This window comes from Callorhinus ursinus, unplaced genomic scaffold (assembly GCF_003265705.2).
Source record: "Callorhinus ursinus isolate GAN/ISIS: 27379988/994484 unplaced genomic scaffold, GSC_fseal_2.0 scaffold10, whole genome shotgun sequence".
NCBI classification, from domain to species: Eukaryota; Metazoa; Chordata; class Mammalia; order Carnivora; family Otariidae; genus Callorhinus; species Callorhinus ursinus.
The window spans coordinates 72,005,659-72,024,624 of NW_027397072.1; the positions used below are offsets into that span (position 1 = coordinate 72,005,659).

The following is an 18,966-nucleotide window of genomic DNA, read 5'->3' on the forward strand; positions in this document are numbered from 1 at the left end:
TCTGCTTCTCCCTCTGACCCTCTTCCTTCTCGTGCTTGCTATCTCTCATTCTCTCTAATAAATAAATAAAATCTAAAAAAAAAAAAACAAAAAACTATGTGATATGGAGACCAAACACAGATTTGAATTGCTCTAGAAATAGGACAATCATAGACAAAGTGACTCCATGTCCCAGTTAACCCAGGACAGTCCTAGTTTACACCTATTATTCTGAGGTTATTATTAATGAAATCCCATTTCTCTCTCAAAAGTGGATTATAGGCAAAAGACCCAGAAGAGCCAGTGTGATATTTAAGGAGGAAAAAGTTGGAGGACTGACACTACCCCACTTCAAGACTTACTAGAAAGGTGCAGTAATCAAGACAGTGTTACCAGGTGAAAAAACAGACAAATACATCAATGGAACAGAACAGAGAGCCAAGAAAGTGACCCACATAACATAGTCAAACTGATCTTTAACACAGAAACCAAGGCAATACAATGGCACAAAGATAGTCTCTTCAACAAATGGCTGAACTGGCTATCCAATGCAAAAAACATGAAACTAAACATAGACTTTACACCCTTCAAAAAAAAAAAATGACTAAAAATAGATGAGACCTAAATGTAAAATGCAAAACTACAAAATTCCTAGAAGATAGAAGAAAATCTAGATGACCATGAGTATGGCAATGACTTTAGATTCAACAGCAAAGGTACAATCCATGAAAGAAATAACTGATAAGCTGGGTTTTATTAAAATTTAAAACTCCTTTGAAAAAACATCAGGATTGGGGCACCTGGGTGGCTCAGATGGTTAAGCATCTGCCTTTGGCTCGGGTCATGATCCTAGGGTCCTGGGATCGAGCCCCATATCGGGCTCCTGGCTCAGCGGGGAGCCTGCTTCTCCCTCTCCCTCTGCCTCTACCCCTGCTCATACTCTCTCTCTCTCTGTGTGTCTCAAATGAATAAAAAAATTTAAAAAAAAAAATCAGGATAATATGAAAAGACACAGATTGGAAAAAAATGTTGCAAAAGACATATCTGATAATAGGCTGTTATCCAAAATACACAAAGAACTCTTAAAACTCAACCATAACAATCCAATTAAATAATGGGCCAAAGACCTTAAAAGACACTTCATCAAAGAAGATACAGATGGCAAATAATCATATAATATGCTCCACATCATAAGTCATCAAGAAAATGCAAATTAAAACAATGAGATACCACTACATTCCTATTAAAATGGACAAAATCCACAACACTGATAACACCTAATGTTGGCAAGGATGTGGAGCGACAGGAACTCTCACTCATTGCTGGTGGGAATGTGAAATGGTACAGTCACTTTTAAAGACAATTTGGTGGTTCCCTACAAAACTAAGCATACAACCCAGTAATCACTTTCCTTGGTAGTTGAAAACTTACATCCACACATAAACCTCCACACAGCAGCTTTATTCCCAATTGCCAAAACTTGGCAGCAACCAAGATGTGCTTCTGTAGGTGAACAATTAAATAAACTGGCACATCCAGACAATGGAATATTATTCAGTGTTGAAAAGAAATGAGCTATCAAGCCACAAAAAGACATGAGGGAATCCTAACACCATATTACTAAGTAAAATAAGCCAATCTGAAAAGGCTAGATACTACATGATTGATTCCAACTATAGGACATTCTGAAAAAAGTAAAACTATGGAGACAATAAAAATATCAATGGTTGCCCTGAGTTGGTGTGGTAGGAAAGAATGAATAGGAGGAGCACAGAAGATTTCTAGGACAATGAAAATACTCTGTATGATACCGTAATGATGGATACAAGTCATTATAAATTTGCATAAGCACATAGTATATACAACACCAAGAGCAATAACAAACTATGGACTTTGGGTGTTTACGGTATGTCAATGTAGGTTCATCAATTGTAACAAATGTACCCCTCTGGTGGGGGGATGTTGATAACTGAAGAGACTATGCATGAATGGGGGCAAGAGGTATATGAGAAATCTTTAAGATTTTTAAGAGATTAAGAAATCTCTTAAATTTGTTGTGAATGTAAAGTTCTAAAAACATTGTCTTTTTTAAAAAGTGGATTATAAACTATATACAATCACCCTAAGGATAGAATAGCAGTTCTTGCAAACCCGCAGAGGTCCATGAGACCCTTTCAACATGTTCACAAGGTCAAAATATTTTTTAATACCAAGACAAAAAATTTTTTTTTCATTTCTCAATTTTTTTGTTCACTTTTGACATTTGTGCTTACAGTGCAGAGCACTGATGAGTAAAAGTGACGGCACCTTGGGGCGCCTGGGTGGCTCAATCGGTTAAGTCTCCAACTTCTTTTTTTTAAAGATTTTATTTTTTAGAGAGAGACTGCGTGTGCACCAGCGGGGGAAGGGGGAGAGGAAGAGAGACAATCTCAAGCAGACTCGCCACTGAGCACAGAGCCCGATGAAGGGCTCCATCCCAGGACCCCAAGATCATGACCTGAGCCGAAACCAAGAGTCGGAGGTTCAACAGACTGAGCCACCCAGGTGCCCTAAGCATCTGACTCTTGATCTCAGCTCAGGTCCTGATCTCAGGGCCATCAGTTCAAGTCCTGTGTTGGGCTCCATGCTGGGTGTAGAGCCTACTTTAAAAAAATTTTTTAAAAAGTGATTGGGGTACCTGGGTGGCTCAGGTCATGATCCCAGGGTCCTGGGATAGAGCCCCACATCGTGCTCCCTGCTCAGTGGGAAGCCTGTTTCTCCCCCTCTCCCTCCCACTCCCCCTCCCCCGCCTGTGTTCCCTCTCTTGCTGTGTCTCTCTCTGTCAAATAAATAAAATCTTTAAAAAAAAAAAAGTGAAGGCACCTTAGCATGAATTAAGGCAGTATTACCAAACCTGACTAGTGGTCACTTTATTTGTTCTCCATCACTGCTCACTCACAGCAAAAAAGAGAAAAAAAAACAGTAACAATAAAACGGTTTCACTAAAGAAGTTCCTGAATGTTACCATAAAGAATTATTTTTATGAAATTTCAACCCTCCAGGATACTTCCTTTTAATATTCTGTGGGATGAAATGGGAAGAACACAAAGCATTTCTGCGGCATATAGATACACAAGGAAATATATGGAAAAGGACTGGTGCTGTTATTTAAGTTGAGAGCTGATCTCACCTCTTCAAGAAACACTATTTTTACTTGAAAGAATAAGTGACACAAACTATGGTTATTCAGACATGTCTATTTGGCAGTCATTTTTTTTTTTTTTAATGAACAAAGCGTGCCATCACTTCAAGAAAAACAAACTGACAGTCTTTGTTTGGCAATGGTAAAATTCAAGCTTTCAACCAAAAATCTTAATTTTGTAAACTTTATATCCACCACAGTGAGCTTGACAGCTTTCCAATACTTTTCTGATGAAATGTGTGGTAATATTAATAGTATTTTTTTATCTTGTATAATGGAAGTGTCAAGTGCGCAACTCAGTGAAACAGTATTTTCCAAATAACTAACATATGTTACAAAATCACACACAGGTTAAGGAGTCCTTCGAAGTGCAGGACACACCAGTGAACTTTAACATTACAAAAAGTCCACTGATAAAGTTTCCCACCTTTATTTTTTTTTAAAGATTTTATTTATTTATTTGAGAGAGAGAGAGAGAGAATGAGAGAGAGAACACAAGAGGGGGGAGGGTCAGAGGGAGAAGCAGACTCCCTGGTGAGCAGGGAGCCCGATGTGGGGCTCGATCCCGGGACTCCAGGATCATGACCTGGGCCAAAGGCAGTCGCTTAACCAACTGAGCCACCCAGGCGCCTCAAGTTTCCCACCTTTAAACTAAGCTCTCAGAAACTACCAATTGTTGAGTTTTAGTATAGTATCAAGTTACCTGAAATTGCTATTAAAATACTCCTCTTTTTCCAATTAAACATCCGTGGAACGCTAGATTTTCTTCATATACTTTAGCCAAAACTACGTATCACAACAGATTGAATTTAGAAATAGTATGAGAACCCAGCTGCCTTGTATTAAGTCAGACATTAAAAAGATCTGCAGAAAAGTAAAACAATGCCATTCCTCTCATTAAATACTTTTTGTTCTGAAAAATACTTTTTTTTTTTTTTTTGACTGAGAGAGACACAGCGAGAGAGGGAACACAAACAGGGGGAGTGGGAGAGGGAGAAGCAGGCTTCCCGCGGAGCAGGGAGCCCAATGCGGGGCTTGATTCCAGGACCCTGGGACCATGACCTGAGCCAAAAGCAGACGCTTAATGACTGAGCCACCCAGGCACCCCTGGAAAATAGTTATTACTTTTAACAAATATATGTTATTATGTTAACATATAATGAATTTTTTGAATTTATAAAATTTTTAAATTTCTCAGCTTTAATCTCTAATATGATAAATAGATACTTAACAACCCACATAAAAGAAAGCTCTTCGAGGTCCTCAAGTTTTAAGAGTGTAAAGGGGTCCTGAGACCAAAAAAAAAAAAAGTTGACAACTGAAGATACAGGAAATTATTAAGCAAATGGATAATAGAGTCAAAAGAAATATGATAGGGCAAAAGCTTTAAAGATGGAACAAAGGCAAATAACTTACTACATTGTAGATTTAATTTGAATTTGTTATCAAGAGATAAAAAGGTTGTAGAAGTAAGTTAGTTTAGGTTATTTTAATCAGGCTTTTAAAAGCCTACAATGAGAAGATATAATTAAGAAGTACTTCAATTTTATGAGGCTATTTACTTCAAGAATCTTATTGTAGGGAACCTAGAAATGAAGAGGGATAAAAAACAAGGCCTGTAATGCGTTTTTTAAAGGATACATGTACTGCCTCCTAAACCTTTTCATTATAAATGATGTAGAAAAGAATAAAAACTGTCTTGTTTAAATGTAATAATTTCTATTATTCTAACTTCCAAGAAAGAAAATAAGAATACAGTACAGACTGAAAGCCAGATAGACATATTAGTTGCAAGACTGTTTTGTGATTTAAATCACTGGTAATATTACCATCTTGCGGCAAAATCAAGTATTGCAATTTTGAATGACAAAGAACCTGAGAAGTGTTAACTGCTTTTGATAAAAAACAGTCTAGTCTTTCATTCCTCCACAATGGCCACCCTCCAAGTCACTCTGAGGTTTAAAAAAAAAAAAAAAAATTCTTTAAAGTTCTTCAATTAAAAAAATGTTATTTAAATAGAGAAATAAAAGGGATGACCTAATAAAATAGTTAAGTTAAAAACAAAAGCATAACCAAAACTCTAGAAACTGATGTAAAATGTTTCTATGTGTCAACTTAGTAATTAAAACTGCTGTGGCTAATTCTTATAGAGCAAAGTTATACTTTATAAGCACTAACATTAGATAAAAGTCTGGTAATTCAATATTCATTAACTTATTTTTTTTTAAGTTATAATTGCTGCCACACTTAAATTCTCCTTTTGTAATAAACAAGGTACTAGCCTCCTTACTATTTTCTCTTCACCTTGGCCCATGTGATTTTCCTTTGAATTTTCCCAAGTGTGCAATGAACAGTCTAGTTATTACTGACAATCCAATCCAAAATCTAATCCAAAATCTGCTCTCACTTCTGGCAGACATTAATCTACTTCAACTAAACCAAATAAAACCTATGTGTGTGTGTGCTGGATGTAGACATACACATACACACACACACGCACACATTAGGAGAGCATAAAAATTATAAGAATCAGAAAAGAAGGAATAAACGCTAGAAAGATAGCACAGTATCATTTATCTTTTTAGCCACTTTTTTCCAGTTTAAATTGATACACATAAAATGCAAAATTATTTCCCTCAAAAGCAGAGGTTTCAAGTCCAAGAAATGAAGAAAAGTATGCAGGGTTAATTTCTAGTCATCATTATATACTATCCAAACCATGAAGCAGCCTGAATAATCTCCACATTCTTGTTAACTCTCCATTTTACTTCCAATACAATAGCAGATTTATAATATATACAACAAGCAAGAGAAAGATAAAAAAAGCACAAGCATGCAACCACCCATTTTTCCCTCTGCTTTTTCAGCAATGGTGGCTGGGTTACTCCTTGTCTCAACCCAATCACATTCTCTGAAATAACTAGTGGGTACTCCCAATAGCCCACAAACAATGTAACTTGTTCCTCTGAAGTAACACTTGGTCATCTTTGTAGACTTTAATATTTGGAAAAGCTAGCTTGAATAACCTAATTTTGTTGCCAATAATTATGGTATGATGGCTTATTCTGTGTTCAATAGTAATGGTTTTGAGGTCCAAGCCCTCTCACCTTAACATTACCCTGTCTAATATAAAGCCACCACCAAATGAGAATTTGTTCTGAAGACCAAAATAGTACTAATTTACTAGCTATATCCAACCTGTTGATGACTGCAATGTTTGGTGCAAGCTGTTTGGCAACTGAAGGGTGAACACAGGTGAATGGATGCTATTTCTGAAGAAGTCTTCCGTTGCTTTAGACTGCAAAACCTTTGTTTCCCAGAGCTGTGGAGAAAAAAATGTTAAAAAAAAAAAATTGGGATACTTATGTCTTTAACTTTAAGATGTCAGCTGATGGCACAATGGGTAAACATTAAACTATAATTAAGGGGTTAAAACTGTAATTTATCAGTTTTTTAAGAAGAAAAAAACAAAAAGGGCAACTTGTATTGTCTACAAACCTGCTTCAAGTCTTTTAAAACTTGTTCCTCTACACCTTCTTCAGCAAATAGATCCCGCACTCCTTCAATTACATCTTCAATTACAGATCTATAGAGTTTAGGCTACAAAAAAAGCAACTGTTAACATTTTAAACTCTCAAGCTTGAATGTATTCAGTGTACACACTTTCTTATGGTTTAAAGAAAAACCACCACAAGGATTTTTACTAAGTGCAATCTACTCCCAGTATAGTCTTAGCTGTCCATAAATTCTGACCCACAGTGTCAGGCTATTTACAAGGTTGACTTACAGAACTACAATCCAACATGAGATAATAATTCATCAAGATGGTAGGTTACAGTTACTTGGTTTTTCTGTCAGAATTTAACCTTCCAGGACGCCTGGGTGGCTCAGTCGTTGGGCATCTGCCTTTGGCTCAGGTCATGATCCCAGAGTCCTGAGATCGAGCCCCACATCGGGCTCCCTGCTCAGCGGGGAGCCTGCTTCTCCCTCTCCCACTCCCCGCTTGTGTTCCCTCTCTTGCTGTCTCTCTCTCTGTGTCAAATAAATAAATAAAATCTTTAAAAAAGAATTTAACTTCCCCCTTTTATTTTTTATTTAAATTCAATTAACATATAATGTATTACTAGTTTCAGAGGTAGAGGTCAGTGATTCATCAGTTGCGTATCACACCCAGTGCTCACTATCACATGCCCTCTTTAATGTCCATCATCCAGTTACCCCATCCCCCACCCCTCCCCTCCAGCAACCCTCAGTTTGTTTCCTATGATTACGAGTCTCTTCTGGTTTGTCTCCCTCTCTGGTTTCATCTTATTTTATTTTTTCCTCTTTTCCCCTCTGATCCTCTGTTTTGTTTCTTAAATTCCACATGAGTGAGATCATATGATAATTGTCTTTCTCTGACTTATTTCGCTTAGAATAAATTCATTTAAGCCAGGTGGAAACGAACATACTGTCTTCAAGTGACATACTTGAAGACATACTTTTTCCTCAAAGAGGCCAAAGGAGTTTTTAGAGTTCACTATATTACTTCCACATATGTGATTAAGTTGCAAGCCATAAGGTTGAGACAAGCACTTACAATAGAGTAACCAAAGACTATCCCCCTTCCAAATACAGGTAGTCTTGTGAACCACTGCCAAGCAAAGTACCACTGCACCAAAATGGATTCCTAACAGAACCTAACCAGAACATCAATGAACCATACCCTTCCACAAGATTTGGCAATAAAAACTGGCATTCTAGGACTGCCCTTTCATACTACCCAGTAAATACTCTAAATACTCCTGCTCACACCAAGAGTAGTTAGGCTTAAAACTAATCCCTCTGAAGATCCCGGGTAAGCTTCTGAATAGGCCAATCAGGAACACGTTATTCACAGGCCTATCCATTCAGCTTAAGTGCCCTAGATTAGTTGCTTCTTCTCAGTTTACCCTGATAAAGGCATACTAAAGTGCTACTTCAGTGTTCATCCCAGCTAGTTGGATCACATTTACAGCAAGAGGAAAAAACTCCTAGGGCTAAAAACTTCCTTAAGATCCACCCTCAGAGTATAAAAGCAGCTGTCAAAAATAAAACATTAGAACACAATTTCTCAAAAAAATAGGTATTGAACATACTTTCTCTTCTGGAACTAAGGTTAGACTTTATACCCTCTCCCTGTTACCTTCATTAGAACTATGTATAGTCCAGGAAGTCCATCTTAACCTCTTAAAAGAAAATACAAACAGCCCTCCGTAAAGTTCACTATCAGATAAAATGGTACACAGGGTAAGCTTATATTCAAGCCTGAGTATTTTACATATCTTAAAATACATTATCAAAAAAATGGATATACATTGAAATAACGTGTCTCTAAAAATGGACACTTTTATGCTGCCTATGTGTACATGGAACCCGTAAAATAACTGACCCGGACAAGCCCAGGGCCTTTCACCAAACATGAAGTTTGTTCAGGTGAACTGAAAATAAAGGTGACTCCTCGTTTTTCTCTTTAATTCGGCTTTTTAAAATTGATAGAGCGTTTCACAAGTGCCATTTTACCCTGTCAATTCTCACTGTAAGGGTAAGAGATCAGGTTTGTGTTTAATTCCAATTGGATACTTAGGCATTCAGGATGGGGAAATGGGGGTAGGAGAGAACTCAAAAAACATGCGTGGGGTCACACAAAGTATCACATCACTTGTTACTTCAGGTAAATAATATAGCTCCCAATCAACAATGGCCATACCGAAAGTAAGAATTACAATGGGAGTACAACTGAACTCGGGAATTTTCTAAACACACAGGAAACTGGGAGGGTTAACGTGAGCTCCAGCCCTAACCACCTCTCCCAGACAACCTCAAGGCGGTTGAAGAGCGCGCGGAGGAGGCTGTGGTTCCCCCAGCGAGCGGATCCCAACTTCCGGCTGAGCTACTACTGGTCCTCATCGGCTTCCTCCAACACAGAGAACAGCCGGGGCCACTAAGGCGAGGGTTTCTGAAAGGCTGTAAAGGGCCAGGAGGGGAAAACGTGTGCGCAGGACTGGGCTGCCGTGACACCTGGACCAGCCCTCCCTCCACACAGAGCACAGGCCTAGAGGCCGGGCTGGTCCTCCTTACCACGGGGTTGACGCAGGCCATGACAGCGGCTCCGGCGCCCCTCCCTTCGCGCCTGCGCGACACGCGGTGCCCGACCGTGGCCTCCTCGCCGCTCGCTTTGAACGCCTTGCACGTTGCCTGTGCAATTACGCAGGGACGCTGGGGGCGGGGCAGGGGAGGAGAGAAAGGCTAGTGGGCTAAGCAGGGTTCCCTGGAGAGAGGGAAGAGGTTGGTGCGCATGAGCAAAGAAGCCTGCTAAACTGGGCTGATTAAGTGCGATCTAAACAGCTTTGGACCGTTCAACGGAGCCCTAAGGAACTTTTATTTCCTCAGTCTGTTAAAAAATAAAGACTGAGAAAATAGGGGGGACGCGATGCAGTGGTAGATTCCAGTTCACCTTAAGCTTGGAGAGGGGTTGGGCCAGGGAAGTGGGGAGACTAGCGGCTTCTGTCCTCTCCTACCAATTTTCACCCCCCCCTACGCCGCGCACAGCTGAACTCCAGTAAAAATATAACAAAAGCCAAACTCATCTGTGATTGATTCTCAAAGTGTAGGACAGCAAATCAGCATCATCTGGGAACCTGTTAAAAATGCAAATTATTAGAGCCAACCCCACACCTACCTAATCAGAAACTCTAGGGATGGGGCCCAGCATTCTGTAATTTCAGCATGCTCTCCAGATGATTCTGATGGTCGCTGAAATGAGATTCACTGTCCCAAGACAGAGTCTCAGCTTTGGCCTTCCAGTAAAATCACCTGGAGAGTTTAATAAACTGGTAAGTCTTGCAGCAGAGACTCTGATTCTATTATGCAGCTTAGGTGGAGAACGACTGCTAAAATAAAGTCAGCACCAGGCACTACCCAGTCTCCTTTTCCTCCTCAGGTAAAAATCACCATCTCTTGACCTGCAATAATTCCCTTCCCCCCTGAAAGGTAGAGCATTTAGGAGCATACCTTGACTAGGACTGAGAGTAAATCTAAGCATAGATAATGTGCAGTCTTAAGAAAAAGTCATCTATTGTCACTATTCTGCCTTTTAAATAGCCTTTCTAGTCTGCAGATAGGTCCTGACTTAACCAGATGGCTAGGTTATTTAATGATTTAAAAATCATACTCAGTTTAAAATTGGCTGTTTATTTATTTGTATGTATAAATTCAGTAGAGTTCTTTATGCCCTACCACTCTGTATTTGCTTTGCCTGGGTCAGGTACCTTATGATTTGTGAGTTTCAAGCAGCTGATTTATATGAAACCCTTTAGAAGACTCTGAAATTAAAAACCATCTGAGATTTCCTTTACAAAATGCCAAGAATTTTATATAGTAACTTTTAATGATTGTACCTCTACCTGGCAATTTACTACCCAGAAGTATTCAAAGTGACTTATCTGTCACCCAAAATAGAAAAGCTAAAAGCAATCATTGATTTCTACTGATATTATAAAATCCAATTAAATTATTCAAGCTGAGAAACAAGAAACCTGAAAGGTATCTTGTTTTCCAACTTTTCATAGTCAAGTTTTAAGACCTTATTCTTACATGCATATGATTGGTAATCACCTAACAGCATATTGTTTTATATTACTTCTTCATATATTTTACCCTTCTCAAGGCTATACGGTAGATCATACATATTTTTTGAAATTAAATTTGGCCCTTAGTCCTCATAAAAAGTTTGACTTAGAATTGAATTGTTAATGCTTTTGTATACTTAGTAGACTCAGGTCACAGAGAGGTTATGTAACTTTGGCAGAGAAATGTCAGCAGCTTTCCATTTGCCCCTTGTGGTCTCTCTGGATGGTCACCAGTAGACTCAGATATAATTTTTCCCCAATAATAAACAATGGCTTTTAGAGGAGGTATACTTTAACCGCTAGGTGAAATCTAGGTGAATCCAAGTTGTAAGTCTGCTCTGGACCTGTGGTTGCCACCATCCAAGATGGCCCACAATGATCCTCACCTCCTGGCATTCACAACCTTGTGTTGTCCCCTCCCACATTGTACTATGGTTTGTCTGGATGGCCAATAGAATAAAGCAGAAGTGATGTTGTATCACTTCTGAAATGAGGTTAAAACTGACTGTGGCTTCCTTCCCTGAGATTCCTTTGGATCACTCACTTTGGGAGACAACAGTTGTCATGTTGTGAGGACACCCAGGCACTCAGGTAGCGTGTGGAGAGGCCTGTGTGACAAGGCACTGAGACTCCAGCCCACAGCCAGCGAAGATCAGAAGTCTGTAGACAACTACACAAGTAAGCTTGGAAATCGATCCTTCCCCCTTTGGGTGATCAGATTATTTATTGCAGCCCCAACTGACAGCTCAGTTGCATTCCTTTGAGAGACCTTGAACTAGAACCACCCTCTGGGCATTTCATGATTGTCAATCCTGAGAAACTGTGTAAGATAATAAATGCATGCCAATTTAAGCAGTTAAATGTGGGGATAATTTGTTACACAGCATGAGATAACTAATACAGGACCCGTTGTCTGATTGGATTGTGACTAGCGAAGGTTTAGTTTTCCTCATTATAATCTCAGCGTTTAAAGTTTTTTTGAATACCCTCATCAATCATAAGAGCATTTGAAAAGTATGTAAAAGAATCTTTAAAGACTGATATTTGGTGGCATTGACCCCAAGTTATCATCAAACAAGCAAACTCTTATAGTCATATGATGGTCATATTTCTTTTGTCAACTTTTCAAACCCATCAGGGGAGTGTGTTGCATACACAAAACACTAAAATCGAAATTTCAAGATCCCCAAGTTTCAGTGAGGCAATCTTCAGTGACTATTTTTTATGTTAGTAAGTAGAAAATAAAAAAGAAATGCTGAGGCCTTGGTCCTTCCTTGAGCACTCAGTTCTTTGAAATTACACCTGCAGCAAAGCACAAAGCTCTTCCCTAGCTGCCCATCACAATTCAGAGCATCAGATTTTCATTTTCCTGTGCTTTGTTTACAGACTATAATATATAATATTTCATTTATAACACACACCAGTTTTGCAACATTTAAACAAATCTAATAATTGGATTAATTTCTTTGTATTCTGTATATTCTCATTATTTTTGCCTGGAGGTCTCAGTGATACTACTACATGAGTAAAGAAACAATTTCATTTTGCTTATTGTGAGAAAAGGCCAGATCTGTGAAGTCCTTTCTCTGAGTAAGAATTTTTTTTTACAAAAGGTATTTTAGAGATAGACCATTACCTTTTACATATTAAATTCTACAGTCAAATTCAGGGCATTTCAGTAACTGTATAGACTCTAAATTATATATTTAATCTGTAATGAAAAATACAAGTTAGTCTATGAATTATATGGCTTGAGGGAGCAAATATTCATAATTAGTTTCTGAACATTTTGCAACCACTGCACTAAACTCAGCAGTATTGAGTTTCTCTGCCTGTTTCATCCTTCACATCTTCCAGGAAATGAAAATGCAGATAATCTCTGCCTCACCTTGTAACTTTGAAATGGTTACAATGTTGGTAGTTCTGATTTGTTTACATTCTGTACTTTTGTAACGTTTTCCATTTTGTAACCCAAAATCAACTTACATTATTTGAACATCAGATATTGCTTCACCATGATGAATTCCCCTTCCCACTCCAACAGGATTTCAGTTAAAATGACTGCGTCACAATGCTATGGCCATCTGGTGACCTTATCACCTGGTTGGACACTCTTAATGACCACATTACTGCCTCTTTCAAAATGTTTTACTATTAAAGAGATGTATACATTATGTACGTATGAAAACTAGTGATTATAATTAACTCACTGAAAGTGTGGAGGATGACTTCAAACACAATTTTCCCCATGGCTACTTCTTCAACATTCTCATCAGGGTCTGATAAGGATTCAGTAATTTCCTAGCTAACAAATGATTCCATTTTCATTCTTTAAGTCACAATGTGTATAATCATACATGAACATGAAATATTAGCAAGGATAATATCCATTGTCTGCAGTGAATTTTCCAATCTAAATTTCTACTTAGAGAAGATAGAAGTAAAGACGAATAAAGCTGAACTTAAGGCTGTGATTTGGTTAGAACAAACTAGCTTTGTTCCCACAATAACTGTACTTTTCTTCTTACCTAATTTGTCTCATTTTATAAGAGATAAATGGCAGCATCTTGAATATTCTATATTGTTTCCTTAGGTGCTTCAAATATCAGGAGAGGCAGGGAAAACATGGAGTAGACATACTTCTTCCTATTCCTCCTGCTAAATATAGCTTAAAAAAAAAAAACCTCTGGATATTATACATAAAACAAACATAAGAAGACCCTGAATGGTAGAGAGAAGAGCCCAGACCAGTTAGGGACTTTACAACCCAGAGAATGGCACGGTAGTGAATTCCCTGGCTTTCTTTTTGCCTCATGTATCCTAAACTGGGTGCTGGTGAAGTGAGCAAACCAGAAATACCAAAGGTCACAGACAAAAAAAGCACAAGACCCTTCTCTTTCTAGCCAAAGGACGAGGAAAGGGGCAACAAGACAGATAATTCTTAAACAACACTGTTCCACTGCAGTCAAACACATAGAAAAGATTGGCTCCACCCCACCCCTGTCAGCGAAGGCAAAAGAGGGAGTTTAGACTTCCACTCTTGCCCACAGGTAATGAGGTACAGCCATTCCCACAATGTCACTGGAGACCCCATGGGACACTGGGACTTGCAGGCCACCCTGCTACAATGAGACATCCCTACCACCCACCAGGGTTGTGTCAGAGAAGGTTCTGCTAGCCATAGTGGGACCTGCCCCTTGCAGCACCAGTGGAGGCCCGGTGAGAAGGAGCAGTAAGGCACCACTCACTGTGTCAGCCAGGGTGATGTCAGTGGAAGCCTGGGGGGAACCTGAACTTCTCCCTGACCCAACAGTAATGAGAGCTCCTCCCTCCCCTGCGGTGTCCACAGAGGCTGAGAGGAGACTAGGCCCTTCCCCTCCACCTGGCAGTAGCAAGATGGCACTCTCACCTTCCCCCACTGACCCGGTGTCCTAGGAGACCTGCCAAAACAAATTTAAGAGAAGATTCAGTCTCATAATAACCAAAATGTCCAGCAAGCAACTGCAAATCATCTGTCTTACCAAGAACCAGGAAAATCTCAACTTGAATGAGAAAAGACAATCAGGAGACACCAACATAGAGATGACTAAGGTGTTGGAATTTTCTGACGAGGATTTTAAAGCAGTCTTCCTAAAACTGCTTTGATGGGCAATTAAGCAAGCAATTTAATGACCACTTTGAAATGAAATGAAATGAATTTCACAAAACCAAAACATGGAAAGTCCCCACAAAGAAACAGAAGATATAAAGAAGAACCAAACAGAAATTTTATGACCAAAAAATAGAATAACCAAAATAAAAAATTCTATGGATGGGCTTGTTATGGGTTAATCATATCTCCCAAAAAAGTATGTGGAAGTCCAAACCCCAGTAACTCAGAATGTGACTTTATTTAGAAATAGAGTCATTGCAGACGGCTTAAGATCCTTTTTTTTTTTTAAAGATTTTATTTATTTATTTGAGAGAGAGAGAAACAGCATGAGAGGGGAGAAGGTCAGAGGGAGAAGCAGGCTCCCCGCTGAGCCGGGAGCCTGATGTGGGACTCGATCCCAGGACTCTGGGATCATGACCTAAGCCGAAGGCAGTCACTTAACCAACTGAGCCACCCAGGCACCCAGCTTGATCCTTTAAGAGATATCCTTTTAAGAGAAGGACAAAGACACACAGAAAGAAAACAGTCACATGACAAGAGAGGCTGATAGTGGAGGGATGCACCTACAAACTAGGAACACCAAAGATTGTCAGCAAACACCAGAAGCTAGAAGAAGCAAGGAAGAAATTCTCCCATACAGGTTTCAGAGGGAGTATGGCTGTGTCAACACCCTGATTTCAAACTTCTAGCTAAACTTCAAACTAAAACACTTCATTCCTGTTATTTCAAGTTTCTCAATTCATAGGAGTCTGTTATGGCAGCCCTAGGAAACCAATCCAAGACTCAGCAGCAGAATGGAGAGGACAAAGGAAAGGATCAATGAACTTGAAAATACAACAATAGCCCAATTTGAACAACAAAGAGAAAAACCGACAAATTGAAATATAAGTGTCTTTCTAGTCAGGAATCATAAAGGCCAGAAGGAAGTGGGCTGAAAGAACTGTTAACTCACTCTCCCAAATGCAGTGATAACGTCATTCAGGGGAAAAGAAAAAAATCAAAATATTCTCAAATGAAAAGAAACTAAGATTATTTATCACCAGCAAAACTACCCTAAAAGAATGGTTAAAGGAAGTTCTTGAAATAGAAAGGAAATGATAAAAGGAAAAATATAAGGAAGGAAGGAAGGAAGAGAGAGAAAAAGAAAGAAAGAAAGAAGAAAGAAAGGAAAGAAAGAGAAAGAGAAAGAGGAAAGAAAGAAAGAAAGAAAGAGAGAGAGAAAGGAAGAAAGAAAGAAAGGAGAGAGGAAGAAAGAAAGAAAAGAAAAGTGAAAATGGTTAAATGTAATAGACTTTTCCTTCTCTGGGCTTTTTGAGTGTGTTGTGACAGTTGAGGCAAAAATTTTTACATTGCCTCATACTGTTCTCAAATTCTATTATCAATGGAGGAGGATAGAGGAAGCTAAGTTTTCTTCAATTCACTGGAACTGGAAAAATGTTGACGGATAAGTTATGTATGTATAATATAATACCCAGAGCGACCACTAACAAAAGCTACACAAAGAAATACATTCAAAAACACTATAGACAAATCAAAACGGAATTCTAAAAAAAAAAAAGCACAAGTAACCAACAGGAAGGCAGGAAAAGAAAAGAGAAATAAAGAACAGAGGGAAGAAACAGAAAAAGACAGGCACAGACTAGCGTTGGCAAGAATGTGAAGAAGTGTAAATGGTGCAGCTACTTTGGAAAACACCTTGGCAGTTTCTTGAAAAGTTAAATATAAATTTAAATATGACCCAGCCATTCCACTCATACCCTAGAGAAATGAAAATGTCCACACAAACACTGATACATGAATGTTCACAGCAGCACTGTTGATAATAGCAAAAAAGTGGGGAAAACCCAAATGCCCATCAAATGAGAAATAGGTAGATAAAATGTGGTATAGCCATACAATGGAATACTATTTGACAATAAAAAGGAATGAAGCACTGATATGTGCATGAACCTGTGTGACCATAGATACAAAGTATCGATGAGCCTCAAAAATGTGATACTAAGTTAAAGAAGCCAGAGACAAAAAACTTATATTGTTCAAACCTATTTATGTGAAATGTCCAGAAAAGGCAACTATACAGAGACAGAAATTAGACTAGTGGTTGCCTGGGGCTGGGATGAAAATAGGAAGTGACTGAAGGGACGCCTGGGTGGTCAGTCGGTTAAGCGTCTGCCTTTGGCTCAGGTCATGATCTCGTGGTCCTGGGATCGAGCCCTGTGTTGGGCTCCGAGCTCAGCAGGGAGTCTACTTCTCCCTCTCCCCGCCCACCCCACCACTTGTGCTCTCTCTTTCTCTTTCAAATAAAGAAATAAAAGAAAAAAGAAAAAGAGAACTGACTGAAGATCGGCTCAAGGAAGTTTTGGGGGGAGATGGAAATGTTCTAAAATTGATTGTGGGTGATGGTTATACAATGCTGTGAATGCACTAAAAATCTTTGAATTGTACACTTAGAACAGGTGAATTTTATGAGACCTAATCATCAAGAAAGCTGTTACAAGGGATCAAGGAATCGGGGGAGGCTCTCTTCTCTAGGGTGGACCTAAATTTTTTTAATTATGGTAAAACACACATACCATAAAATTTGCCATCTTAACCTTTTTTTCAAAGATTTTATTTATTTATTTTAGAGAAGGAGAGAGAGAGAGAGCTCGGGTGAATGAGTGCGGGGGTGGCACAGAGGGAGAGAATCTCAAGCAGATTCCCCATTGAGCACAGAGCCCGACGTGGGGCTTGATCACGTGACCCTGAGATCATGACCTGAGCCAAAACCAAAAATCATACACTTAACTGAGACCCCTGGGCGCCTCCTATCTTTACCATTTTTAAGTACACAGTTCAGTAGCATTAAGTCCATCCACATTGTTGTGCAACCATCGTCACCATCCCTCTCTCTTAAGTCTTTTCATACTGCAAAACTGAAACTCTGTACCCACCAAACAGTAACTCTTCATTTTAACTTAGAATTGCATTTTATCCTTATGGGGCAGGTCCAGGAAATTAAGTGCCTGGTGTTGTTTCAGATGCAGGAAAAAAACCTTCTGAAGCTACCAAATGGTTCCAAAATATGTTTAACAAAAGACAGATACACTCATTTCACACCCAAAAATACCACTTTATTGGATGTTGGGTATTAAATGAGAAAACACGACCCCTGGCACAGAGTAGATGTTAAAGCCTAAAGGTGCTTCCTCTTAATTTCCAGCGGCTTTTAAAAATAAGATTAAATCAAATTTTAAAACAAACACTTTTTCAACTCCTTGAAGATATGTCTATTATGAAAAAGTGTATTTGTAAGTGTGATAGATTTTAAATTTCTTGAGGACTGAAGCTGTGTATTATTATGCTTATATGCCCCGAGTTCCTAGCATAGTACTTCCACTGCAGAAAACATTAAATGTTATTGATTTGATTTTATCATTAAACTGCTATAAAACAGAATTTCTATCTTATTTGTAGGGGGAAAAAATAGGGACCAAAATGAACTATCCGTAGGAGAAGTAGTGATATCTCCATTCATTCATTCAATATTTTTTATTCGACAGAGAGGTCATAAACTCTGGCTAAGGGATCGACACCATAGCCTTGACATACAATCATCACCTACCACCACCCCTGTCTTTGGGCTTCTTCCCAGAAAATGGGAAATTACTATGGGCAGAGTCACCCCAATCAAAATCCCAGATGGGAAGAGATGAAAGAAAAATATGCAAGCAATTACAATGTAATGAGACTAGGGGGCGCCTGGGTGGCTCAGTTGGTTAAGCGACTGCCTTCGGCGCAGGTCATGATCCTGGAGTCTGGGAATCGAGTCCCACATCGGGCTCCCTGCTCAGCAGGAAGTCTGCTTCTCCCTCTGACCCTTTCCCCTCTCATGCTCTCTCTCTACCTCATTCTCTCTCTCAAATAAATAAATAAAATCTTTAAAAAAAAAAAAAGTCCTTTAAAAAAAAAAAACAATGTAATGAGACTAGTATGAAAAATTACTTATGAGGAGCACCGAATGTGAACAGGGAGAATCAGGAAGGCTTCCTAGAGCAGGATCCCTCAACTTAGACTGTGGAACGAGCCAGGGATAAAGGAAGAGTACTTCATGAGGGAGGACATGGTGGGTTTTGAGGAAATGAGAGCAGGTCGGTTTGGCCAGAGGACAGAGAATAAGCCAAGTTGAGGCCAAGCTAAGGCTGGCTGGTCAGTGTCAGACCGGACGCTCCCCACTGACTGCAGCGTGGAGCCTGGACGGGAGGACAGCTACTAGAAGCAGAAGAGCAGTTAGTTACAAGTCTGTGAGGGAAGGAAAAATTGGGGTGCCTGGGTGGTTCAGTCGGTAAAGCATCTGTCTTTAGCTCAGGCTGTAATCCCAGAGTCCTGGGATCGAGCCCCTGCTCGGCGGGGAGCCTGCTTCTCCCTCTGCCCCTCCCCCTGCTTGTGCTCTCGCGCTCTCTCTCTCTCTCTCTCTCTCTCTCTCTCCCGCTCTCAAATAAATAAAATCTTTAAAAAAAAAAAGA

The 18,966-nt window shown here is 39.3% G+C and overlaps 1 protein-coding gene across 2 annotated transcripts in view; it reads right to left on the reverse strand.

Annotated features, from left to right (window-relative positions):
- GTF2A1L (general transcription factor IIA subunit 1 like) overlaps positions 1 to 9,393 on the reverse strand; it is a 76,897-nt gene extending 67,504 nt beyond the window's left edge. The window contains exons 1-3 of one of the 2 annotated variants that reach the window (XM_073897747.1): positions 9,260 to 9,393; positions 6,659 to 6,760; positions 6,359 to 6,482 (exon numbers count right to left, since the gene is read on the reverse strand). In XM_073897747.1, coding sequence (XP_073753848.1) covers positions 6,359 to 6,482; positions 6,659 to 6,760; positions 9,260 to 9,280 — 247 coding nt within the window. In that variant the 5' untranslated portion in view covers positions 9,281 to 9,393. The remainder of the gene's footprint in view (positions 1 to 6,358; positions 6,483 to 6,658; positions 6,761 to 9,259) is intronic. The other variant, XM_025868857.2, reaches the window with a different exon arrangement.
- Positions 9,394 to 18,966: the final 9,573 nt, after the last annotated feature.